Source organism: Siniperca chuatsi, linkage group LG17, assembly GCF_020085105.1.
Source record: "Siniperca chuatsi isolate FFG_IHB_CAS linkage group LG17, ASM2008510v1, whole genome shotgun sequence".
Lineage (NCBI taxonomy): Eukaryota > Metazoa > Chordata > Actinopteri > Centrarchiformes > Sinipercidae > Siniperca > Siniperca chuatsi.
Window position 1 is genome coordinate 10,847,303 of NC_058058.1, and position 26,771 is coordinate 10,874,073.

The window sequence follows — 26,771 nt, forward strand, 5'->3', positions numbered from 1 at the left end:
AATGTTGATATTCAAAGCTTCATTCGACAACCTCAACAGAAGCTTCGAATGTGAAAAAATGACATTCGGTACAGCCCTACACCAGTGTATTATATTTATTTTGTGTACATATATTTACCTTACTTTCTTCAAATGTTATTAGGCAGTCGTCAGGAAGGCAGTGGTCCACAACAAGGTTACCCTAGTAATCACCAGTATTGCACACATAAAGAGCAGAGCATAAATTGTTCTTTAGTTTTCTTTGTGTTCTCTGTTGGCCTGTCTCTATTCATCATGTACCGCCCCCTCCAATCTCCCTCCGTCTGTGTCGTCTATCCTCTGTCTCTGCCTAGCCATGTCCTCTCCACCCCCCTTCCCTACATGACCCCTCTCTCTAGCTCTCCCTCTGTGTCCCCAATCTGACCCTGATAAGTGTTATTGAGTTGAGTGTAACTTCCCCCACGGGCATGCCCGGGAAGCAGCATTGGACAGAAAATCTCATCAATGAATTGCAGTTTGTAAAGGGATATAGAAACCTATTTCTGATTGATAGTTTGTACTTTTAGCTGGGCTGCCTCTGGCCAGATGTGTTAGGTGCAGTGACATTAGCACCGCAGCTGCTCTTAATTTTGCCACATTCCTTTCAAATTTGTCATTTGATATCAGTGTATGACTTTAGTAGTGTGTGAAGAGACAAAACTGTGTGCATACATCCATGTAATTTAGAAATTGGGCAGTGTATTTTTTAAATGTAATTATAATTCCTCATTTACCACTTATTAATTCTCATTAATCACCTGCAATGTTTGGTTTTTCCAGGGTTCACCAAAGATGGATTGCAAGTCTGATACAAAGCCAGACATGAAAGCAGCCACCACCACATCTGAGAGACCCCTTAACCTTCACCGCCCTCCACCAGACAACAAAACGCATCCCTCTGGGAAGAAAACACCAACTCCACAACCCAACCCCCGGACATCTTCACCTTCTCCACCACTACCTGCATCAAAAGAACCCAGCTTTGAAGGTGTTAAGCCTTCTCAGTACACCTACAGCACTGAAAGTCAGAGAGACAAGGAAAAGGGTGTTCAAAATTGGGGAGCACCCACAGTCACTGAGAAATTAGCTCAGCTCATAGCGACTTGCCCACCATCAAAGACCCCTAAGCCAGCCAGACCTGCAAAGATTGACCCCGCTCCTCCTATCCCAAGCTCAGGCTTTATGGCTCCCACAGCCAAACAACGAGACAGGGCTATGGCCAATAGGAACACATATTCAAGAATGGTACACCTTTCTCCGCCACCTCCTGTATCACGACCACCTGGTCGGCCCTATGGTTCTAGGAACAAAGACAGTGTTATGGAAAATTCACCCACCTTGACACCATTGAGGAAGGAGGACACAGAAGGGGCTGGGAAAGCTAGTAGCAGCAGCGGTAACAACATCAGCAGCAACAACAGTAGTCGCAGCAGCAGCCCAGCACTCACCTATGGCAATAACCGCCTGTCAGCCATGTCAAAGGACAGCAACAATGACAACAGCAACAGTAGCATTTCTAAGCCACAGTCACGTCCAGCTCACTGCCTACCCCACACCACATCTTCGCCATCTTGTCCCATTTCATCCTCTTCCACCACCTCAGCTGAGCAGAGGACAGTGAGTGCAGTGAGTCACCTGGGCTCCCCTGCTCCCTCACAAGGACACCATGCACGAGAGAGTCCTGCCTTGGCAGAGGAAAGCAGTGCAAGTGAGATGGAGCAGGACAGGGACAGGCCCAGAGACTTAACCAAGTGCCCTCTTCCAACAGGAACAGGAAAGCCAGAAGGGAAAGACAAGGGGGCTAGTAATCAGTCACTGCGAGTTGAGAGGGGGAAGAGCTCTAGTCCAAGTAAGCGCAGTCCCAACCGGGATAGTAGCCGACCCGGTCGGACTAGCAGTCCCCCTGAGCGTGTAAGACAAAGGGCACCTTCTTCACCAGAGCCGGATGGTGAAGAAAGCCCACAAACGCCTCTTAGAGATGATTCCCCTGATTCATCCCTAGACTCTCCTGCAGAGCAGGACAGCAAACCCCTTAAAAAACGCAGAGGAAGGAAACCCCGCTGGACTCGTGTTATGCACAAGACGCAGAGTCAAAGAGCAGGCCAGGACAGTCTCTTCGACCAGAGCAAAACCACCTTGCCTTTATCTTCAAGCTTGGAAATGCCATCGCCGCCAGTGAAAAGACCTGTGGGCAGGCCTCCCAACCCAAATAAGGTCAAACCAAATCCTGTGCCACAAGGTCCAGCGTCACAGCTCTTCCCACCCCAGCCTAAGAAAAGGGGAAGGCCGAAGTCTAAAATGCCAAGGCTTGATGGCCCGGCCCGTGGGTGCCTTCCTAACAAGCTGGCCCCATCCAAGGTCTTTTCATCTTTATTGAAGTCCAAAGAAGAGCAGGATCCCCCTGTTCTTCACCCAGAGGTGGACCTGAACCCCCCTAAACCTATGCCTCGAAAACGTGGACGTCCCAAGCGCCTTCCTCCTACCTTACCCCAGGAGGGCCAACCTCCCACGTTGGCTCCAGAGGCAGGGGACATGGGAGACAAACGGTTCCGCAGCAAAGGAAATGGGCAGCTTATCATGAAAACTATTATAGGCAAGATCAATAAGATGAAAAGTATGAAACGAAAGCGTATTCTCAGTCAAATCTTGTTAGGCCCAAGAACAGAAGACACCCCTAAAGGCACCACCAGTGGGGTGGTTGGCCCTGTGGAAGCTGCAACCCAATCATTGTCCTCCCTGGCTGCTTCTTTTGGGGGAAAACTAGGGCCACAAATTAATGTCAGTAAAAAGGGCACAATATACATGGGTAAGAGGAGAGGCCGTAAACCAAAAGCAGTGACTAATGCCACAGCTACAACAACACCACCAGAACCCTTCCTATCCCCAAACACCACTTCCCCTCTCCATCACCATCAATCACAGTCCCAGCAACAGCACCAGCTCTCCTCTTCAGAGGTCTTTCCCTCCCCCTCCCTCTCACAGTCTAGTGGAGGCCACAGTCCCATCAGTGATGCCAGCTTTGTGGAGCCAGGCTCAGTGCACTTTGCAGGTCACTCTCACTATCCTAACCCCCATCATAGCCACAACACGTTCTCCTTCCCTCCTCCAACCTTTTCAGCCCCTAATCCTCGCAACCCAGGGTTGGGCCCAATGTCATCATCCATGGCCACAGCAGCCTCCCAGAAAAAGTCATCTTGCCGTGGATACCATCAACACCACCATTATAGGCAGCACTACCATTATCATAAGCTTTCCCCTCCCAGGCCGCTTCATCCCACCTCCCCTGCACCCCTCAGTGAGCTAAAAGAAGCCACTCCGTCACCAGTGAGTGAGTCACACAGTGAGGAGACAGTGCCCAGTGACAGTGGTATAGGAACTGACAATAACAGCACCTCTGACCGTGGTGAGAAAGCTGGAGGGGTGGGTGGCTTGGGTGGAATTGGAATGCCACCCGGGATGGGCAGTGGATTATTAATGCCAGGGGTCATAGGTTCAGCTATGGGTCCAGGGGTGGGCCTTAATTCCAGAGGCAGGCGGCGACACTCCACTGTGCTTATGGAACATCCCTCACCCTCTCCATCACCCCATGGGGCAAGGTCATCACCTGATCCCAGGAGATCTCACCCAGCAGCTCCTGCTTCCTCCTTAATGGGGCACAAAGAGAAACATAAGCACAAGTGTAAACGCCGCAGCCATGGGTGCCCTGGCTATGACAAGCTAAAGAGACAGAAAAGGAAACGCAAGAAGAAGTACTTGCAGCTTCGCTCCCGGCGGCATGACCCAGACTTTCTTGCTGAGTTGGATGAGATTGTTGTGAGACTGAGTGAAATTCGAATAGCACACCGTACCACAGGGCACCGGCTCGGCAGTGGAATAGGCATAGCAGCGGGAACAAGTAGAGGGCCAGGAGTGGGGAGCAGGGCCAGTGGTGGCATAGGAGGCACAGGTGGCCCTCCTCCACATCATTATGTCCACAGGGACCTCCTGCCTACAATCTTCAGGGTTAATTTCGGCAGCTTCTACTCCCATCCTGCGTACTCCTGTGACCCATTGCACTATGTTCGTAAACCAGACATGAAGAAGAAACGGGGACGGCCTCCCAAACTGAGGGAGTCCATGTCTGAGGTTCCCTTTGTACCTGGGCTTGGATTCCCACTCTCCAGTGGAGGCTTCTACCACCCCTCCTATAGCGTTCCCTACTCCTCTGGGCCCCTGGGGTTGGGCTATTACAGAGGCTATCCTCCAGCTAGTGCTTTGTATCCCCACCCACACCACCAGTCACCCCACACAGCCCCATCCCACCACTCTCACCACTCACCCTCTTTCCCCCCTCCTCCCCCCACATCTTACATGCATCATCACCACCCTTCACATCTCCTGCTGAACCCCTCCAAATTTCACAAGAAAAAACATAAGCTGCTTAGGCAGGAGTACCTGGGAGGAGGAAGGTCCCCTGTCCTGTACCCACCCATGTCCTCTGAGCTTTCCTTCAACTGGCACCACAAACACAAACACAGACACAAACACAGAGAGCGCTGTGCTGAGGAGGACAGGGAGGAAGCAGCAAGAGGAGGATCAGGGAGTCGAGGTAGTGCAGGGATTTCTGACAGTGGAGCATCAGGGAAAGGAGAGCGAGTTGGCAGTTTAGGAATGGCAGAGTCTTTACAACGATGTCGCTTTGGACGAGACACCTCCAGCATCAGTGCCAGCAAGCAAGCTGCTGCCACTTCTGCCAACTCCCCTTCTTCTTCATCATCCTCATCTGCAGAAAGGTACAAGCGCAAAGAGAGCTCCATGTCCTGTCTAGGCCCCTCCAGGCTGGCACTGGGTAGCAGCTCAAAAGGCCACCACCCAGTAGAGTCCTGGTTCAGGATGGGCAGCTCTAAGGCAGACTACTCTAAGCTTTCACGGAGTCATGTGGCACCTGGCCAGGGTCCTTTCTCAGATGGACGGGCTGAAGACCCAGCAGGCTGCTCAGACAGCGAAGATGAGGAGCCTCTTACCCCTACGGAGGATGTGGAGCCTGCAGCCCATGATTCTCCAAACCATACAAATTTGTTTGCCTCTGCTCTCACCCGCACTACGCTGAAGGGGGGCAGGAGCAGAAAGACAGAGGTAGTCACAGAGAGCTCCAGCTTCTCCCGCATGGACCTTCCGATGAGGAAGGACCGCTCTACATCAGCAGAAAGGAGAGAGTTAGGTATGTCTAATTTGGTTGAGTTAAATGTAAAGGGGTTTGTATTTGGGCTGCAGCAGAGCATCCACTGATAAACGAACAGGTTACAACAGTAACCAATAACAATAGCAGCAAGGAGCTATTTGCATTTATTTGTTCTTGGAATGTGCATTTACTGCATTGAATCCCATATCATTCATGTAGCCCTATAAGCTTCTGAGTTTGCTGGCTGAGCACAGAAAATCTTTTGACCCAAATTAAATTTGGCATTGTTAAAGGTTATTGGAGTCAATTGTGCACCAAATTCATTTCCCAAAAATAGTTTGGATGCAATTGTATCAAGAATTCTGTGGCTGAATATGATTGTCTGATGAGCTTTATGGCTTGGCACAGCTATGGTGAATTTGGCACAGTGTGCAATCAATTAGATACAGCATTGATTCCACGACTATGTATTTGGGCAATAACCCATTCAGACATTGCCATATGGCACAGGGCTCTCAAATCTTGCTTGGTCTCTGCTCAGTGAAGGCTGTGTATCTCTTGAAAATCCTTCACAGTGCTGAGAAATAGTGTAGTGATTACAACTGGAACCATCCATACCTCAGTTGTGGTTAGATCAACAACACTGGAAAATTATCTGTTCTGACTCTGTAGCCATCTCAGCTCTCCCCCATCTGTACAAAGAAAATACAAAGTAGGCTGGGCCACTTATTTTAGTGAAAAAAGTCCCCTTGAAAGACACAGTGACATCTCCTGTTCATACACTGTCTGACATTTGGTAGCTCTTACTAGTGGTTAGAGGCTTGGCAAAAAAAAGCTTTCATAATGACTTAAACTGTCTCCTCTGTGAGTGTAGATGGCCGCAGTTGGCCACAGTTAATATAGCATTCCTGCCAAAGCTAAAGGGGTGGAGTGTTTTGTTAACATGTTATATTTAGTAGACATTTCCCTCAAAAGCCCACAATGTGATGCTTAGTCCTATCCTTCAGTACACCCAGCACCTGTGCTGAGCTAATGTTGCTGATGTAGGACACAGCGCCTCAGCAATGCTCTTGCTTCATCAGTGTGACTCCGAATGGCCTCTGACTAAGACTGATGTGCTTGTGTGTCTGTGTGTTTGAGCAGTGGTAGGGTGGGTGTTTGTATGTGAATATTGCATAATATTTATGCATGTTAGTGAGATGGGAAGCCGTAAGGTCCCTGTTGAGACAGCATGGTGCAGTTCAAACCACGCCAGGGTAATCCTGGATTAGAGCTCAGGACTTGGGGTCAACCAGCGGTCACAGACTGCACCATGAGGGTAGAGGAGGCCAAGGGTGGGGACTGGGCTGGCACACAAGACAAGTGGGGAATGATGGAGGTAGATAAACGCATACTGACAGAAAAGTATGGGTAGAGAGTGATGTGGGGGAAAAAAGACTGTAAGGGAGGCCAAGGATAAGGTGTAGCATAAAAGAGCAGGTGTGAATATGTATGTTTCCATCCAAATGTTTAGATTTTAAGTGGATTTTCAAGTTAACAAAAGAAAATGCAAATAAATGTTTGTTTCCGTCAACTACTGTTACGTAAGCCATGTATGTCCAGACACTGGCTGACGTATGTTTCACTCCATGCATGATAACCCATCATGACCACATGTCCACACAATACATGGGAATGGGGCAGGGGGCAGGCAATGGTTAAATCTGTTGTTCACTCTGATAAGGTAGTTAGTCGGATGTCCCACTCTGACCCTGTCTTACCCAGTGACTTGGGTTACATATGTGGGCTCCCTGATCTCACTGTGGCTACTCTTTGTGGGTCGCTGGGCATGGGGCAACCCTCTTTCACTGAGCCTTAACTCATATCTGACACATAATGATGGTGTTAATAGATGCATACCATTGTTTTTAATGATTCAGTCTGTTACAGTTGCCCATTTTCACATGTGTTCAGACATGTTTGCAATATTTAGTATTCTTTTGAATCTGTGGCATTACATTCAAATTCCATTAAAAATTTTAAACTTGCATGGAAACACTTTTTCTTTGTCCAAAATTCAAATTGTCCCCTTATCTTACCAAACAATCGTTTTGGGACACATTGCCCATTGTGCCACACAGTTAAGAAGACAGTCACAGGACAGTATCATTTACTGAGCGTTGATTTTCTCAACTGTTCTAATGCCACTTACAAATGCTAAGAATAGCTAAGAAAGTCTGCTGTGTGCTTTGATACTTAGTGCGACTATGCAACATTAATTTTCTGTGTCTTTGACTAGGGTCATCAGGTATCCAGACAAGAGGCGTTACCCTCTCAACCCCTGAAGGGCCTGAAGGATCCCAGCATCACCGACAGCAGCACCATCACCAACCTTCTCTGTTTCACTCCCACAGTTCTGCTTCCTCCTCCTGCCTCTCCCCCTCTCAGGACTGTTGCCTGGATGCCTCCCTGCCCCACCACTCTCATCGGGCACAGCCATCCAAACACAGCCTGCACCACGTCAACAAAATCCTGCGTGCCAAGAAGCTGCAGAGACAGGCTCGTACAGGAAACAACGTGGTGAAGAAGAGGGGCCCAGGACGTCCCAGGAAACACCCGTTACCTTCCCCACCGCCATCCCCACCACCAGTGGTTGAGTTGAATCAGACTAGGCACAGGGACAGAGGCGGAGAACGGCCAGCTGGGGGCAGAGGGTGGGAGGGGGACACTGTGACAGATGCTATTGAGTCCGTAGTCCAGGGCCAGCATAGAAAAGGTCAGAAGAGGAAGCACTGGGACAGAGATGGGGATGAGGAAGAAGAGGAGGAGGAAGAGGACGGGGAGGTAGAAGAGACTGAGGAGCGATTGCCGGACAGAGAAGAGAACCTGGGCAACCTGGTGGCAAGGTCCAGACCTGGGACAGGAAGAAGCTGGCTTACCCAGGACGAGCTCCAGCATTTTCGTGGGTAAGCAAGTTTTCACCACATATGTAGCATATTAACCTTTATACCTAAAAGGCTCAGATGTGGGTCACTGACAGAGATTTACAGTGAGTACTGATGTTTCAATGCTGGTGTATGAAGGAACATTTATTAAGTCCAGTCATCACTAGAAACCAAGACGTGGTTCTATTTTTAGCTCAATGGAAAGCAAGCCAGATGGCCACTGCTCCCCGGAACGCCCAGTTACCGTCACCGGGGAACAAGCTCCGCCCATGCCCATAACCAGCCAAAGGGAGAAGAGACCAGCCAGACCTCCAAAGAAGAAGTTTCAGAAGGCGGGGCTTTATTCGGATGTGTACAAGACTGAAGAGTGAGTTCCAAAGAAATCTTAAACTAAATCTTCTGTTTTTTTTCTTCTTATGATATTCATGTTTATTTTAGATATCAATGCATCATATACTGGTTTTCTGGAATGCCTGTGAACTGACTTTATGTTTTACCATTTCTGTACCACACCTTGCAGCCCCCGGAGTCAGCTTCTGCAGCTAAAGAAAGAAAAGCTAGAATACATACCTGGGGAACATGACTATGGACTGTTTCCAGCTCCTATACATGTTGGTGAGTCTCACACAGGATTTGAGCATGTAATTACTACAAAATTGACTGACCAGTCTTTTAAAACACTGGACAAATCTAAATTTAATTATGTTTTCTGATGCTGTTAAAGGTTTGATTACATCAGTCTACATCAGTTTCTATATGCAGAGGTAAAACATTGGCCTGTCTCATGAAGTTTGATTACTAAGTTTGGCTGAGTAAAAGCCACAACCATTCTTTTTACAGTCACATTTGAAGAGCGTCTTGGATTACTCATCAGAATTATCCAGATAACTCAGTAAACCTGTTTCTAGGATTAGGACCCTTCTTTTTCAGTTACCACAGGCCTATATTTTTAGCTATGATAAAAAGAAATACACAACATTTTTCATCAAGAGGTCAAACATCTCATTTACATACAGTGAGTGAATATAACTACGATTTATGTATATGGTCAAAAATTACTTCCATTCAATTTTATTTCCTCTCCCCAAATTTCTCCTGTTTTGTTTTTTTTTCAGGGAAGTACCTAAGACAGAAGCGCATTGATTTCCAGTTGCCTTACGACATCTTATGGCTGTGGAAACACGATCAGGTGATCAATCATGTTGAGCACAGTATTTTTAGGGTTTTTCCATGCTCACAGTAAATTACTGGTTGGTAGTTTCAAAAGGTACAGCCCCAGTGGAGGCTCACATGAGTATTTGTTTCTGTCTTTAAACCCCTTTATGTTTACCATTCTGTTTTTGTGTTTCAGCTTTACAAGAGGCCTGATGTCCCCCTTTATAAAAAGATCAGATCAAGTGAGTATCGGGCTTTGTTCCAGTGATTTAGTCAGAATGTAATTTGTAGCCTCATCAATTTATGTGCTTGCGTTCCTTTGTTTTACTACATTGGTTGCCTTGGTTGCTTTGACTATTGTAGTCCTTGTTATCAATTATATGCATTGTTTGCAAAACAGGAATTAAAAATATTTGATGCTCTCACTGCTGGTCACACTTCATGAGCGTGTCAGTAAATGTAAAGCGGTAATCCCCTATTTGTGTCATAGATGTCTATGTGGATGTGAAGCCTCTCTCTGGTTATGAAACAACTACATGCAACTGTAGACCTCGTGAGGAGTCGACTGAAAAATGCTGCCTGGATGATTGCCTGAATAGGTAAAGACAAATCACAGCATGTAATGGCGGCTTTTAACAGGTTTCCTATCGGAGAATACAATCTTATTAGATTTCAAAAATCAGTACTTGGGCTTAGTCATATGTTTGTCTAGGAATGTTGTTGTAAAGTTGTTTGTTTAGTAATGAAACAAATGTGAATAGAGGGCAAACATGGTGTCGAGAATAGCAGCCTCATTTTCCTGTTTCCCCAGGATGAGTTTTGCTGAGTGCTCTCCCAGCACCTGCCCATGTGGTGATCAGTGTGACAACCAGCACATCCAGAGACATGAGTGGGTCCAGTGTCTGGAGCGATTCCGTGCTGAGGGCAAGGGCTGGGGCATCCGTACCAAGGAGTCACTTCGCTCTGGACAGTTTATCATCGAGTACCTAGGAGAGGTGGTTAGCGAACAGGAGTTTAGGTGAGACAATCTGGGTCACGTATTATTTAAGAAATTCTTGTTGGGTGTTGTTCTGCCTCTGTCTTTCTGCCTGTTTCACTTCCTCAGTTCAGTACTTAATTTCTCTTGACATGGAAATTAATGAAAGCCTCTCTTTTAATCTTCCTCTCTCCTACCATATTTCAGGAGCCGTATGATGGAGCAGTACTTCTCCCACAGTGGCCACTACTGTCTGAACCTGGATAGCGGCATGGTGATTGACAGCTACCGAATGGGCAATGAGGCACGCTTCATAAACCACAGCTGTGAACCCAACTGTGAGATGCAGAAGTGGTGGGTGTCATGGCAGCTTTAAACCAGTTCCCTCCTAATGTCCTTGTGGTGCTTTTGGGTTCTCACCAAAGCCCAGATTTGGCTAAGCCTTTTCAGGCGGGAGCATGAGCAGTTGCCACAAGTTGTTAAGGACGGATAATTCAGCCCGACTTGGCATAAACTGCATTTGTTTGACTGTGATGACAAATAAAGCATACTGCGTTCACTCACACTATATAAACAGTAATGTTAAATTCCATTAGAAGTACAATAAGAGTAGGGTTTACCATTTACAGGGGCCCTGTGGAGTTTTCTTGTAATCAAACAAATGTTTTCATGTGAGTTACTCATGAAAACGCACTGTGTATCCTTGAGGTCTAACAAACGTGTCGAGTACATTTCCTTTTCATAAAACATTTGCTCTAACTGAAGTCACATTTAGTCACCCCCTTTTGTAGTCAGAAATAATGTCAATGTTTTTAAAAAAATGTATTGTTAATAGTTTTGTATTATTAAAAGGAAGAAAAAAGGTCTTTGGGGAAATATCAGGAATACTGCCTATCTGCCCATCGAAACTAGGGGGCGCCATCGTGAAACCAAAAAATATAAAATATAAATTTCTCCTTTTGGATTTTAGATTTTTTTTCTCGGAGGAGAACACAGGACAAGTGATTCACAGAGCCGATATGTATGGTATAGCAGAAAAACACAATTTAATTTCAGCTGGACGTATTTTAAATATGTTTTAAATCCAGCGTTTATTAGCTTGCAGTCTTCTTCTTCCCTATCTTTGTTGGCACATTGCAGCAGATCTTGGCATGGCACCTGTAGATCAGTGGAATAGTGTGACACCATTGGTAGGACTGTGTATCATTTCACCCGCATGCGCGCTTGTGCATGTGTGTCCTTGGTGAGTGCACGAGACAAACAAAATGGGGACCCATACAAAAACAGCTTTATAGTACTAATAGAGGTCTAAAACTCCACAGGGAACCTTTAAGGACTGTAAGGTACATGGACAGTCAGAGTGTATGAAAGAGGCAGGCAGTGTTAAACAAGTGATGCTGAGAATCTTGCTGGATTGTTGTGAGAGTGGGAGAAGCTGATTGAAAAATGTTCCAGCTTGATAATTCAGTATTTTGTTTTCTAAATGCTTCCGTCATTTATGGTTAACGAACTGGAAAATACTAGCCCATTACCTAAATAGTTTCAGTTAATTGCTATCTGTTTGTGTGCCTGATGATTCGTGTGAGCTGGGTAATTTCTTTCTCACTCTGTAAGAGGCAAACTGAGTATAGTGAAAGTACCAGAAAGGAGAGAGAGAGATATTCAGCATAGAAATAATCATTTTGGTATGGTATGATGATAGTGATAAGGCCCGCCAAGCCACAAAAAGCCCTTCTACGGCTATTTTATTCTCGACTCCTCACTGTTGTTAAGTAACCACACGTCATAATTAATCTTGTAGCTATTGTGTGTACTTTAATGCATGTAAATGTGGGCTTATTTGTACTGGTGTTAGATTCCCTTATCAAGTTTTTTGAAGTTGTGTTGATTTGTTACAGCTATACAGTTAAACCACTTTAACTTAAGATATGTAGTCACAGTGTATGTTCAGCAGTATTGTGTTTGTCCTAGTTTGGGTATCTTACACGACCGCTAAAAAGGACACGTGTAGCAGGTGCACTTCATTGTAAATGAGAAAGCTCTGCCTCCAAACCCCAACCTTATTAATGTGGTTGTGTGGTGGTAATCTGACGAGATCAACTCAGTCAGTCTCTGCCAGTGTTCAGAGACCTAAATGGCTTAAAGGCCTTGCACCACGCCAAAACAATTCACTGGTTTCCTGAGGGATTGTTCTCACAGCATGGCTAAATCCACTGCAATCGGAGAGACCTGGCTCAGCAGGCCTTCCTGTGCCTGACTTTTATAAGTAAAACCTACTTGTATTTTTCTTTAGATGTGGTTTGCCTGTGTATGGTGAATCTGCAACATGTTTCACCACAGTTTAACCCTCAGAGGGTTTGATTGTGGACAGCTAATAAACTAAAGAGAGTGGACTATCAAACTGTACCCTCTGCCCTCCAGCATAGAACAGCTCATAATCTAGGGCACTGGCCGGTGTATGTGTGTGTAATGTAGAGTGGCTGGGCTGAAATAAAAGACTCCACAAGGATGGAGGATTTTCAGCACAAAGCCTGAGGAGTCATCCATCTTGTCAGAGAAGAGAGATTACATGCAGCCAGGCCTTAGATACAGCTGTAGTGCCTGAAGACAATGCGCTGAACCAGCTTTTTACCCCTATAGAAGGAATAAATTATCAAGTGGCTGGCAAACCGAATAGTGCGCTTTATTCTTAGAAGAATGGTGAAAAGCTGGAGCACTACTTCGTTTGGAGAGGGGTAAAATAGGGATGACGTGTTGAGCGGTTGCCAAATCGAACAAATGAAAACGGGGGGCAGTCCTGGTCTCTTTTTGTTCCAATTTTTAAAATGCCTTAATTTAATTGTCATTCTAACAGGGCTAGTTTAACATCTTTTTAAGTCAAGACAGAAACTTGACTTCAAACTTGACTAAAGGGGGAGTATATCTTTTAATACCCCTCTTACACAAAGCTCTCCATCTTGTTTCAGACGTAAAGTATGACTCTCACCTCAAGCTCAGGGCTGGCTCATGGACGAGCCATTAATCGGCTAACAGGAAAGCTTGACCTGAAAATGATATGATTTTCCATTACTTTAGTTCAGAGGTGAATTGATAACGTTCTTTGATGCATTTTGGTGCTTGTCGCATAATAACACCAAGGCATTGTTTGGAAGTAACTTTATTTTTATTCCCTATCAATATATTTACCACAATATGATGTCACCTTGAACATTCATCAGTAAACTACTACTCTAAACATAGACTGTAAGATCCAGTAACCTCCTGACTGGTCAAAACACTCCTGAGGCCTTGTACAATACATTATCTTTACTAAAATCCTGTAACTTCCGAACTTCCTCATGCTTTATTGGCAAATGTAAAATTCATCCTGTGAATGCTGCACCCACTCACTTAAGTTCCCTGTGACTCTCTCTTAGGTCGGTGAATGGGGTGTACAGAATTGGTCTCTTTGCTCTCAAGGAGATCAGCAGCGGCACTGAGCTCACCTATGACTACAACTTCCATTCCTTCAATACAGAAGAGCAGGTGAAGCACCAGCGACCATCTTTGAACTCCTCATGGAATAACACTTTGGATACTTCATGTTCAGAGCTATCATCACAGCTGCTTCTATTTTGGCAAGACCATTTTCTTTCTTACACAACTCATCGCTTTTTTTGCACTTTCTTTTTCTCTCCTCTACAGCAAGTGTGTAAGTGTGGCTCCGAGAGCTGCCGGGGCATCATCGGAGGGAAGAGCCAGCGTATTAACGGCCTGCCTCCGAAGGCAGCAGGGACTCGGCGGCTGGGTCGACTCAAGGAGAAGAGGAAGTCCAAACACCAGCTCAAGAAACGAGTGAGTGCTCAATGTACATAGAAATACTGAGAACTACAGTTCACTTACGATCAGATAATACTTTTGTTAGAGAAAAGCAATCCTTTCATAGCAAAATAACTTGAAATTTCCATTTCTGAAAGTAACCTTCAGAAAATGAGTGTTGAATGTTTTTTGAGACTGTTTTAAGACTGTTTACACCTGAATAGATGCCATAATATTTTGCTTAAGTTTGTCTTTGGTTTTAAACTATAGCCTATTGTTATCTAGGTGAAGCTATTGCTAGGTTGATTTGTCCAAGTGTGTCTTATTAAATATCAGGTGCAGTTTCTATGTAGGGCATGAATGTGTCTGTGTCTCAAAGGTACTCTTAGTGGGCCACAAGCTGTCTAAAAAAGTAACTCAGAATACCATAAAGGGTATACTTTTGAATTAGGGCTGAATAATATGACCTAAATTTATTGTAGATACTGGTATATTTCAAACATGGGCTTTCAGCAATAAACATCATGGTTTTTTAGTATGAATCTTTAGTAGCAGTTGTTGAAAACAGCAGTAACATGTACGTTCATAAGCTGAGGGGTGTTTTCCATTAAGATCTTGCTTTAATACAACTATCTTATCTTCAGGAGGAAGAGTCGAGTGACAGCAACAAGTTTTACCCTCATCTCATGAAGCCCATGTCCAACAGAGAGAGGTAAACACACACAAACTGACTGACTCACAAGCAATACATAAGAGAAACAGAACTCTATCAGAGCAAACTGGTGAAGCATGTTTGATACAAACTATCTGTATTCAATTTGTTTCCTGCAAACCAAAAAAATTCACATTTCATTGATGGTCAATAGCATGCTGATACATTTCTGCATCCCTAATCAGAATTTTTAATGCAGACAAAGACTTGCTGTTGAAATATTTCAGTATAAAACATTTGGAAACATTTCTGAATTTATAATTAGTGCATTGTTTTTAAATGTATTTTTTTGCTCTAAATCTCAGTACTTCTTTAACAGAATTGTGTAGTGGTATTTAAGATATCCCATTAAAAAGATCTTCCATCAGAGAGAAGGGAACATCTGACATGTGTGAGGTGTGAGTTAATGTTGGCACACAGACACACACCGTCTTCACACTACTGTCCTCTCTCTCCCTCAATCATCAGGAACTTTGTGCTGAAGCACCGAGTGTTTCTCCTGAGGAACTGGGAGAAGATGAGGGAGAAACAGGAGCTACTGAAGAGGTTGGGTGAGAGAGAGAGGGATGCCAGCAGCCTGTCCATATATACACGCTGGGGAGGAGTCATCCGTGACGACGGCAACATTAAGTCAGGTGAGTGTACAAGCTTAGAGGCGTGAAGAGAATGTGATAAAAATTGAGAACACAAGAAAGCTGTGAAAAAACCTGTTTTAGTGGCTACAGTTGAAGTGTGTCCTGATCAGCATGTTAGCTAAGGCAACACTGGAATGAACAATTGAATGTAAATGTATTTTGTGAATTAATTTTTCTAGCTGTAAACAACTTGCTTAGCATATAACTGAAATGTAAGTGATCTGAAACAAAGTAAAATGGTGTAAAAACTTGATGCATAATGCTCGCGTCCTGTTTCCAGATGTGTTCCTGACGCAGTTCTCGGCCCTGCAGACGTCGCGGTCGGTACGCACACGGAGACTCGCCGCTGCTGAGGAAAACACAGAAGTCACACGCACGGCTCGCCTCGCACACATCTTCAAGGAGATTTGTGACATGATCACCAGCTACAAGGGTTAGTGTCTATGTTGAGAAATGTACAAAATGTGTATATTGTGGTGTACATTGGTGTGTGTGTGTGTGTAGGCCCCAGTAGAACATGTAACCTACAATTGTACGATTCTGTAATAGTATATTCTCATTAGTATGACCTCTAGCCTTATCTGAGGTCTGATCAGGCCTCTAAAACACATCTGTCAGTCCCTCTATGCTAATATCTAATATTCACTGAATGATAAGGCTCTATGATTGAGAAATGATGACAGGAATGTTTTTATTTTGTCTTACCTCAGATTCAGCTGGCCAGACACTTGCTGCTCCGCTGGTGAACCTCCCATCCAGGAAGAGGTAAGAGTGTGTAAAAGTGTAAACCCGCATTTCGTCTGGTTCATTCATAGTGATTTACTGTTTTCCAGACAGCATTGTTACGGTGTTATCTGATCTATCAGTGTACAGCACCCACATAGTGTAACAGTTTTATCTTGTGCCACATTTCAGCCGTGACAGCCTGTGCTTTGATTCTTGTCCAGTAATGATAGTAATCACTTTGTGTCAAAACAATAACAGCTAATTATTCTTCTTTGGCTACATGGGACTAACACTGTCATGGTCAATTGGTATGATTTTTTTGGATGGTCCAGTTTTAAAATGAATGGTTTCAAATGTTTCCAAACCAGATTAGCAGAAACTAATCCTGCTGTTTTTTGTGTGCCATCAGGAACAGCCAGTACTATGAGAAGGTGTCTGACCCTCTGGACCTGAGCACCATCGAGAAGCAAATCCTCACTGGCCACTACAAGACCGTTGAAGCGTTCGACACAGACATGCTCAAAGTGTTCCGCAATGCTGAGGTAGGCAGGTGTCCCATCAGTTGCTAACATTAGTGATCCCCTGCTATTTACAATGAGAACTGCAGAAAGAGCATTTGTGTCTGTTTACATACATAATTTCATAGTTCTGTCAGTTGAGCAGCATGTTGCTGGGAGAAGAACTATTAGTATTTTAAAGGATAAACTTAAGTAGTTAGTCACCAAAACTGAACAATTATAGCCCTTTGCGATCATGAAGTACCAGAACTATGGAACCTGAGGACCTGAACTCGGGACCTAAACTAGGAATTAAAAGTCATGTTTTCCCATTCCTGTTTGCATTTCCACCGCATATGAAGAACTGTGAAGGTTAGGGAAATGAGTCCTATGACGGATCACCACTCCCTCTCTCTCATTCACTTGCTAGCTCTCTCAACCGCTGCTCCCTCTCTCTCTCTCTCTCATGCTCTGTTTATTTGCATGCTCACTCTCTTTCTCTTTGTCTCTCTCTATTTTAACGTTAATAAATGACAACAAATGTCCAACCGTTGTCCTGATAACGATACTAGTCACACCCAGTGCTTCCTTGTTTTGTGAACTGACACAAGTTGTAGTTGCCACTGTGTTTGACCCGTCAGTGACATTAAGCCTTGCACGCATCTCCTCGATAGTTCCTGAACCATCAGAAAGTACTACCCCTGGGGCAGGGATGTTTTTTACACTTGGAACTAAATTTAGTCCTTGGTTCCTCTGTTTAAAAACACAGGTTTAGATCCTGAGATCTTGGTCCCCTGGGAAAGTTCCTACTGTGGAAATGCCCTATTAGCTGCTGCTGAAGGATAAACCCACTGCCAAGAGAGTCAGATCTTATTTTGAATGTATTCTTACCAACATCATAATATCAGTCAAATGGATAATCATCCATCATTTGAAAATGAAAATAAATTAAATGCTCAATTGATCGATTGAGTTATAGATCTTCTCTATCTGTCAGATTTATGATGATTAGCATGAATGCTAAGGCTGCTGCAGCATCCAGTATTCATCATTTAATAAAGCTGATAACAAGAACACTTGTGAGTCTCTAGAGTTTGATCCCAGATTGTTAGAGCCCAATCAATATCAAAAAGTCTCATCAAAATGATCATTTAAGCTGTTATTGTGCAGCTCTAACACATTCTTCCTCCCACTCAGTCAGTTCCTGTCTTTCGTCCTGTCTCATACAAACACCTCCCAAATGGGATATAACTTCATGACTGCTGATCCTCTGCACACACGTTGCAGGCCCTTTTGATTTACATCTGTATAGCTAAGCAGTTTAAACAAGTGCCACTTGAAACCTCTCAGAGGAGCTTACTCCTTCAGTCAGAGAAGTTTGAAGTGGACGTCTGAATTGGATTCAACCTTTGGTCCTAATCCCCTTTTTGCTAGACTGAAAAAACGTGAGGGGAATGTGGCTTATTGTTAAATTGAGAGCTGTGGGGTTTTGAATGCATCTTTTTGTGTCAATGACCTTTGTTCTGTAGGAATTTGCAGACAGATCAGCTCAGAGTCAGTCTGAGTGACTGCTGAATGATGAGGGTATAATTCTGGGGTCAAATGTGCATTCTTCTGCCTTTTTATATAGATTTATGTCATCTCTTTAAGCTGTTTGTGAGGTCTTGTTGTCCTTGTGCTGTGCAGATTCACTAAGATGATTTCCTGTAAATGTATTGTTTTTGGCAAGAAAATAAAGCAGCTGCATTTACAACTGTCCACCAGAAATACTACGGCAGGAAGTCATCGGTAGGCAGGGATGTGTGTCGGCTGCGGAAAGCCTACTACAGCGCTCGTCATGAAGCTGCTGTCCAGATTGATGAGATCGTGGGTGAGACCGCCAGTGAGGCAGACAGCTCGGATTCACTGGAGCGTGACCATGGCCACCACCACGGAGGAGGAGCCCATGACAAGGACGATGACGTCATCCGTTGCATTTGTGGAATGTACAAGGACGAAGGCCTGATGATCCAGTGTGAAAAGTGCATGGTAAGAAGCAAGGTGTCAAACACATATAACTGAAATGAAAAATCCATATTTTTACTAGCATAGAAAGAAAGATGCATTTCTTTTAGGCTCACTGATAGTTTACATCTGTTTTAGTGAGTGCTTTCTCTTGAGACTTCACCTAACTAAGGAGTACTTTGTCAAGGAGATTTTCCTAAGGCGAGTGTGCAGTCAGTCAGTTATTTTTAGACAAAGAAAACAAGGAGGGTAACAAATATTGATGGAGCTTACGTTCAGAAACTACCACAGTTGTGAATCAAGGAGATTGTTAAAAATGTTTGTTTTTGCTAGTAAGAGACTCAGAACATCACTGTTACTCTTGTAACAGTGAGTCACTGTTAATACCAGCTGGGGAGAAAATGATTCAACTATCTGTTCTTTGCTTTCATGTGATTCAGCAGTTGTTTTTGTCACTCTAGGTGTGGCAGCACTTTGACTGCATGCGGCTGGAGACAGAGGTGGAGCACTACCTGTGTGAGCAGTGTGACCCTCGGCCTGTAGACAGAGTACGTCTATCCCCTCGAAGCAACCGTGAATGCTTAACTTAATGTTGTGTCCATGTCCAACAGTTTTCCTTCCTAGGACAGTAAGGTTTTAGTCCCTTTCTGAGCCTAAATCATCACCAACCTCTTCCATCTAATCTCACCCATATGTGTTATTGTTGTTACAGGAAGTTCCCATGATACCCCAGCCTAGCTACGCCCAGGCTGGCTCTGTCTACTACATCTGTCTCCTTAGAGATGACCTGCTGCTACATCAAGGTATAGAAACAGTAGAAACCAGCGGTCATGAGCTCGCAAATGCTTGGAAAGTTCCAGTTTCAGCACTTTCAGAGCAACTTAATACCCCCTGAAAATCCTGTTTTTGCTGACTTCCACTGGTTTCACTTCTCGTCTTGCTGCAGTGATGTACAGGTGTACTTCAGAACAACCTGACATCACTGTTGTGTGACCACACCAGACCACACCCATCAGAGATGCTGGGAGTGATCAGAGGTGAAACAGGCTTGAAACTGTTAGCCAGTGGGGGCAGAGAAACACTGATTTTCAGCCTGATGTTAAAGGTGCCCTGTGGAGTTATGTTTATATTGAGTCTTACCCACCAAATGCATTGTGTGTATCCTTGAAGTCTAACAAAAGTACTCAATGCATTTCCTTCCTCGTGAAACATTTGCAAAGTGAATTTCTTAAAGTATTTTAAATCCAGCAGTGTTTACATCTGTGTTTACTAGCTTGCAGTCTTCTTCACTGCCTTTTCTGGCACATTGCTGGAGGTCAGAAACTCCACAAGGTACCTTTAAGTTGCTCTTTAAGCTATGTTTATAACAATTTAGTCAAGGCAAGTGAATTTTATTATTTCACAGGCCAGACTTAAACGTATTGTATCACAGGGTTGAAGTGTGTCTAATGCAAGTTTGCTATGCGATCTTGTTGCCTTTAAATGTTTTGACTTGCCAAAATTTGATCCTCTCCAAAATGCGGGCAAAGAAGTGTTACTGTACTGAGATGTTATACTCTACTAGGTGACTTTTGTATCAAGTAGTCAATTTCTTTCTTTCTTTTCATTGTAGACAAGTAACCTGTCAGGGTCTGTGTCTTGTGTGCAGGTGACTGTGTGTATCTGATGAGAGACAGCAGACGCACACCTGAGGGCCAGCCAGTCAGACAGTCTTACCGTCTCTTGTCTCACATCAACCGAGACAAACTCGACATCTTCCGAATTGAGAAACTCTGGAAGAATGAAAAGTAAGTTAATCAGATGTAGTATTTTGAACAACTAGCATGATTTACTGTGGATACCAGCCAGTGAGAAGAGTTACATGTAAGTAGTATGTTGTAGTAACAGCTTGTGCATTATCATTGTGCTTAATTTACTGACCTTTTCTGTATCCTCTCATACTCTAAAGGGGTGAGAGGTTTGCCTTTGGCCACCACTATTTCCGTCCCCACGAGACGCATCATTCTCCATCACGGCGGTTCTACCAGAACGAGTTATTCCGCATGCCGCTCTACGAGATCATCCCCCTGGAGGCAGTGGTGGGAACCTGTTGTGTCCTCGATCTCTACACTTACTGCAAAGGTGAGGGGAGACACACATATGCAAACTTACACATGCTGGTTTGGATGGATTTTTTCCCATATTGAATTAGTAATTCTTTCAACAACTACTTCTGAGGTTTCTTAGTTCCTTGCTTGTGTGAAGCTCAGTGAACCATAGAAAATGCAGATGTTCTTGACAGCTGAATGTGTGTAAATACGAATCTGAAGCAGGACAGTGCTTATAAATGTTAACAATCCCATTACGGTTCAGCTCTGACCTTATACAGTATTTAACAAAAACATATATATTTACAGCAGTTCCTGGCTAATACAAAGTGTGTTCCTTCCTACAGGACGGCCGAAGAGTGTAAAAGAGCAGGATGTGTACATCTGTGATTACCGCTTGGACAAGTCGGCTCACCTGTTCTACAAGATCCACCGTAACCGCTACCCAGTCTGCACCAAGCCGTATGCCTTCAACCACTTCCCCAAGCGGCTCGCGCCCAAAAGGGACTTCTCGGTGAGAGTGATGGGGGTCCTGTCAGGGTGGGGCTGCTGCGCTGGGATCTATTACTGATTTATAAACACTGAAAGATATTTTAAGAGTGAAGGTAATATTACAGCCCAGGGCACATTTTGCCTCTGCACCTTCTCTCGCTCAATGTTTAGGCAGCACAATTACAAGGGAAGGTGGGGATAACCAGAAACAAATGAGAGAAACCGCACCTGCTTTTTGTTTCTGATCCAAACCACATAGTTTGCAGTGAACCACATCCAAATATCTGTTTTGTGATTTTTGTCACTGGTTGACAACTATATATTTGTGTGGCTAATTATGCCCAATGTAAATTGTAATGAAAAAGAACAGACTTGAGAGATGATAGCATTACATGCAACTTTAACCAAATACTTACAGCAATTCTTTTACATTGCAAAATGTCAAATGAACTAATTAGTGATTTCCTAGTCAGTTCTGTTTAGTTTTGTTTGTTTTTGCCTCCATGGAGGACCAGATGGATAAGTTTCACTGCATTAAATTAGTTCAGGTCTGTGTCAGATAAATGTCTATCACAGAAACTTAAATTAAGATGACTTTCCAAAACTTTCTAAACTGTGTTGCACTGATTTTATTGTCTATTTTAAACCCTTGCCATCTAAAACCTAAGTAATCTAAATAAAACCATGAAAAGTATTTGCAAACACTATTTGACCCAGGTCTGATTGTGACATTTTTGCAGCCTCACTACGTTCCTGACAACTACAAGAGGAACGGGGGCCGTTCTGCCTGGAAGAGCGAACGACCAAAAGGAGCAGGGGGCTGTGAGGACGACGGCTCTTCCTGCGACCGTGGTGACGACTTCCCACCTGAGGCTGAAGACGGGAGAGGAGTGGAGGACGACATGGACTTAGCTCCGGAGGATCCTGAACTTCTTTCAGCTAAGCCCAGAAGAGCGGAACGGGAAGGGGAGGGAGACGAGGATGAAGACGAGGAGGAGGACGAAGAGGAAGGGCAGGACGCTGAGGAGTGCAAGGAGCTGGAGGAGTGTTCAGAGAGGATAGGAGAGATGCTTGAACTCCCGTCGTCCTCCGCCTCTTCGCCACTACACCACCCAGTGTTGGGCAGGAGGGAGGCCCAGAGGGAACGTCTCAACAAAATTCTGCTGGATCTGCTGCACAGAACTCCCAACAAGAATGGTGAGGGACCGGGAACAAAGCAGGGGGGTAGGTCAACAGATAAATTAGGGTTAAAGTTTCTGATCACTTGCTGTGACGCATGATTTAAACATGTTGGATAACACATTTTTGTACTATTTGTGAATGTTCAAAGCTGGGGCAGGAAACTGTCCATTAGCGGGACTGGGGGATGAAGAGGAAGCAAAATCTGCAGCTCAGATTTTGCTGTCATTCATATTTATGTTTAATTCTTTGCAGCATTCATTTAACAGATGGGAACCTCAGTTTTCAGATCTGCTGCTTTGTCCAAGTCCCTTCCTCCCATGCAGTGTTTCAGTCTGTTGTTGCATTGCTTCAGTCTGCTGACAATATTACCAAAAAGTTCAAATCTAAATCTAGACCAACTTCGAACACTAACATTCAGTGGCTAACCTCGGTTTTTAAAGGATAAGTTTGGTGATATGCAATATCTGTGCTATATATAAGATCAACAATGAATTGATCCTGCTAATGAGTGTTGCCTGTGTGACCTCTGTTGTTGTCCAAGAACATAAAAATGAGCCACACTGTTGCACTGGGTGACATGTTCCTTCTTTATGATAAACATAGGCACCATTTATTTGGAGTCAATCCCAAATACTCAGATTAATACACAAATTAATCTGCCCACTCGCTGAAAATAGTCCCCAGCAAATGGACTATTCAACCCTGTTGAATAATGTTTGCTAAAAACCAGTGCCAAGCTGTTTAAGGAAATTGCCTGAAATGCTTTAAAAAAACAAAAAAAAAAAAAAACCAAGACACTACATTTGCAAGCCATTTTTTTAAATAGATTTAGATCTTCAGGAGGAACAAATAGGCTTGGGGCTGAGTGCCACAGACAGGGTAGAGTGTTTTCATTGGATTTGTTGCCAGCCTTATCCTGTAGCTGTTTCACAGTAAAATCCTTCCAAAGGTACCACCATCATGCCCCGTCTTCAAGCGCGAAGCAGCTGTAGAAAGCGCTGAGGATGCATTTGCTGATAAAGCATGACAAAGAAACAGATCAAGTTTGACTTTTTATTGGTGGATTACTAATAAGAACAAGAATAAAGGAGTATACCAAACGTGGAATAATGTGGAGTCTGTATAGAATTTGCTGCCCAAAATGACACCTGAACACACCTGTCAAATCTGATAGGTGGTTTCAGAGAGCTACAAAGATTTTTGTAGAACTCTGTCAGATGTTTTGATCACTTTTCAGCTTAATGCATCAGTAACAGAAGAGTCACCTTTGCCTACCTTTACCTTTGCTGTTTCTTTAATATAATACCCTGTGAGTCAGCTGTTTCTGTCTAAGCTCCTAATTCCCCCTCTCTCTTTGTGTTCTTCCAACAGCAATAGATGTCACTTATCTCCTGGAGGAGGGCGCGGGGCGGCGGCTACGGCGTCGGACCCTCGGATTCGGTGATTTTGTGGGCAGAAAATAACTTCGCTAGGTGCCTGTCAAGCACACTGCCTTTCAGTTTTGTGAGCAAGGGGCAGAAAACGGAGAGACAGCAAGAAGGGAAATGAGCATTGTTGGTTACCCGACCATTAAGGACCACAATGCATCCCTGGGGGCCTCTTCAGTTTACCTCTTCCAAGACTGTCATCTCAACTCTGAGAGCGTGGAGGGGGTTTGGAAACGCTGACTCCATGGCAATTTAAGCTTTTCAAGAGTTCCCAAGGAGCATGAAGAGAGAGCTGACCCAGACCTCTTGCTTATTTAAGTAGTATGATGCAAAACAAGAAGTTTTTTTAAAAATGAACATAGGAGAAATACCCCGTGCACTTAAATGCATTGAATATTACAGACATGGGTAGATGAATTCCACTAGCAAGCATCAGAAATGAAACAAGTGGTACTGAATATGGATGGATAGAGGGAGGAATGGTTAGTCCTTTCAGTCAATGGGGATGTGAATGCTGGAGAATTGTTCCCCCTAGTGGGACCTAGCTGCAATGACAAAGTATAATGGATAATGGAGAGAAGATCTGCGCAGGGACCGTGGGGGGGAAATGGCATAGGAGAAATGTAAGTTGAGCAGTGTGCTCAGATGCTGCTCATTAGAAAGAGAGAACGATTGTGGGTGGTGAACTGCACTTTTGGTACCATGGATATTGTGAAGCTCTGTGTAATGTATCTATAATGAAAACACACTAACACTCACAGTATTGGATGATGCAGTCTGAAAACAAAAAACGAGTTAAAAAGTCTATTATCTTTTTCCTGTTATACTGTAGTAACTCATTTAGGAACAGAAGAGGCTGGGGGTGTGTTTGTTTTTAGAGTAATGGGAGGGGAGGGAAGATTGAGTGTGCGCTTTTGTCAGTCAAAGTGTCTTGTTGAGGTTTTAATTTTAATTTTTAATTTTCTCGTGAGGCAGTCAGCTTCGCCCCTCTTTTTTGAAGTAACATGATTCACCAGCTTAACTAAATCAGGCGTTCGGGGGGGCAACGGCTTTAACTGTAACGCCTTACACAGCCGTGCTCTCCGACTGCCTTGTGTGCAAGTGTGTGCGTGCGTACACACTTATTGTGTGTCTGTACTCTGCCAGATTTCTTGAAGATATACCTTTTTAAAAAACAAAATGGAAAAAAAAATTAAGGGCTCGATGGCAATTAACAGTTTTAAGAAAACTATGGAAAACAATACTTAACATGAAATGTATCGTGATGGTCATATTTTCTTATATTCTGTGAGACGGGTGGGGCGGTGTATACTGTATATTGGGAGGGGAAGGGACTTAAGATCTTTTTTTGTCTTTAGACTATGTTCCTGGTTGCCATGGAGAATGTTTTAAAAAGAAATTGTGATATTTGATGAGATTTCTTTTTTTTCCCCAAATGCCTCCTGCTAAAAAGGGACAGCCTGCAATGTCCCAGTGCGGTTAACTGACAGAAAAGTGACAAGAATGAGACACTGACAGAGGGAGAAAGAGGAAACGGGAAGCTGTACAGTGCCAAGTTATGTAAATGTACACACTTTACATTGAGGAGTGTCTCCAAAAGCAATATCTTGAAAATGGATTTTGTTTATTATTGTACTGTACAGGACTCAGCCCTAAATGTATTATGATTATTATATTAATGATAATATTATAATTTCTTCCGTTTGTATTACTATAATGAAGACACTTAAGCTCGGAGGAAAAAGATTTTTTTAATGTCCATAAAATCTCACCTTAACTGTCCCGACGACATAAAGATTTAAGCTGAGTTTTTTTGTTGCCTATAAATGAAATTCATCTACTGCATGAGCGAGAAGAATGTCAAACGGACACAGAAGGCATTGGGACATGACAGTGACTCAGCAATGACACCTTTGTCACTGAATTTTCGTTAATAATATTACTTTTAAGGAGAAATGTACTCCTTGTTTTTTGCTGCAAAGTGTTGAACACTAAAAAAACAAACCAACATAAAAATGTTATGATATTTTTAAACGGTGACAGACACAAAAGTAAAGCTGTCGGCCCAATATCATGTTATTATTTTTGTTTTTCTTTCAAATAGGAAATGGTTCAGTTTTGTGATAGCAGTCATTGTATGATGCTTGTACTTGTATTTGTGTGTTTTGTGTGATTCGTTTAGTTATTTTTAGACAATCACAAAATAAGATGCAAGCATTGTAAATGGCAGACTGGCGGACATTTTGTGATGTGTACAGTTTGTCAAACTTCTTCCACTCGTTAAAAGTTTGTAATTATGATTCTTAAGTCATGAAAAATGCTGTTGGTTTTTACTTTTTTGTTTTATATTTGTTTTTTTGTTTGTTTGTTTTTTTAATAAAAAGCACTACATTATTGTGAATACACCTTATGTTGTCATGCTTTTAATATTCCTTAGATAGTTCACTAAAAATACAAAAATGTAGCTACATGTCCAACTTGTGTGTTGGCGCTCTGCTAGTTTATCACTGATGTGGTTTACGTTCAACTTTATTCACATCCTGAAATTAAGGTCTGATAGAGTTATGACATGTAGGGCCTATACTGTATATCTTTTTTGAAATGTTAAAGACATGAAACTTCGGTTTGAACAAAGACCATGAGCTCTGCAAAATTGAAACATTATACAGGAATGGAAAGAGTCCTGCTAATGTGATACTGTTGGTAAAGAGAAGAAAGGAATTCTCGAAGAATACCCTGATGATCGCACTGAATTGCCATATAGTTTTCATTTCGGCTGCCATTGCTGAAAAAATTGGAGATGTGGAAAGCGTTTCAGAGAGGCTAATCTATCACAGCAGAAATGAAGCTCATAATGTAATGCACCCAAAATGAATTTCTCTGCATTTATGTTGCAGCACAAACCTTTTGAGAAGAAATACAATTTATTAGATGATGAATTGATAATTTAGCTGATAGAGCCTCTGTATCAGTACTA

General features: G+C 43.5%; 1 protein-coding gene across 4 annotated transcripts in view; it reads left to right on the plus strand.

The window, feature by feature from the left end:
* The window catches only part of ash1l (ash1 (absent, small, or homeotic)-like (Drosophila)), a 31,947-nt gene extending 5,748 nt beyond the window's left edge, over nucleotides 1–26,199 (plus strand). For 3 of the 4 annotated variants that reach the window (XM_044171626.1, XM_044171625.1, XM_044171627.1), the window contains exons 4-27: nucleotides 799–5,218; nucleotides 7,458–8,124; nucleotides 8,297–8,470; nucleotides 8,624–8,718; nucleotides 9,219–9,292; nucleotides 9,455–9,500; nucleotides 9,749–9,857; nucleotides 10,070–10,276; nucleotides 10,442–10,588; nucleotides 13,651–13,759; nucleotides 13,919–14,068; nucleotides 14,677–14,744; nucleotides 15,213–15,379; nucleotides 15,660–15,812; nucleotides 16,090–16,144; nucleotides 16,515–16,647; nucleotides 18,367–18,630; nucleotides 19,068–19,154; nucleotides 19,319–19,409; nucleotides 20,255–20,393; nucleotides 20,555–20,727; nucleotides 21,041–21,207; nucleotides 21,926–22,409; nucleotides 23,739–26,199. In XM_044171626.1, the coding sequence (XP_044027561.1) occupies nucleotides 799–5,218; nucleotides 7,458–8,124; nucleotides 8,297–8,470; nucleotides 8,624–8,718; nucleotides 9,219–9,292; nucleotides 9,455–9,500; nucleotides 9,749–9,857; nucleotides 10,070–10,276; nucleotides 10,442–10,588; nucleotides 13,651–13,759; nucleotides 13,919–14,068; nucleotides 14,677–14,744; nucleotides 15,213–15,379; nucleotides 15,660–15,812; nucleotides 16,090–16,144; nucleotides 16,515–16,647; nucleotides 18,367–18,630; nucleotides 19,068–19,154; nucleotides 19,319–19,409; nucleotides 20,255–20,393; nucleotides 20,555–20,727; nucleotides 21,041–21,207; nucleotides 21,926–22,409; nucleotides 23,739–23,830 (8,271 nt within the window). In that variant the 3' untranslated portion in view covers nucleotides 23,831–26,199. The remainder of the gene's footprint in view (nucleotides 1–798; nucleotides 5,219–7,457; nucleotides 8,125–8,296; nucleotides 8,471–8,623; nucleotides 8,719–9,218; nucleotides 9,293–9,454; nucleotides 9,501–9,748; nucleotides 9,858–10,069; nucleotides 10,277–10,441; nucleotides 10,589–13,650; nucleotides 13,760–13,918; nucleotides 14,069–14,676; nucleotides 14,745–15,212; nucleotides 15,380–15,659; nucleotides 15,813–16,089; nucleotides 16,145–16,514; nucleotides 16,648–18,366; nucleotides 18,631–19,067; nucleotides 19,155–19,318; nucleotides 19,410–20,254; nucleotides 20,394–20,554; nucleotides 20,728–21,040; nucleotides 21,208–21,925; nucleotides 22,410–23,738) is intronic. The other variant, XM_044171629.1, reaches the window with a different exon arrangement.
* Nucleotides 26,200–26,771: the final 572 nt, after the last annotated feature.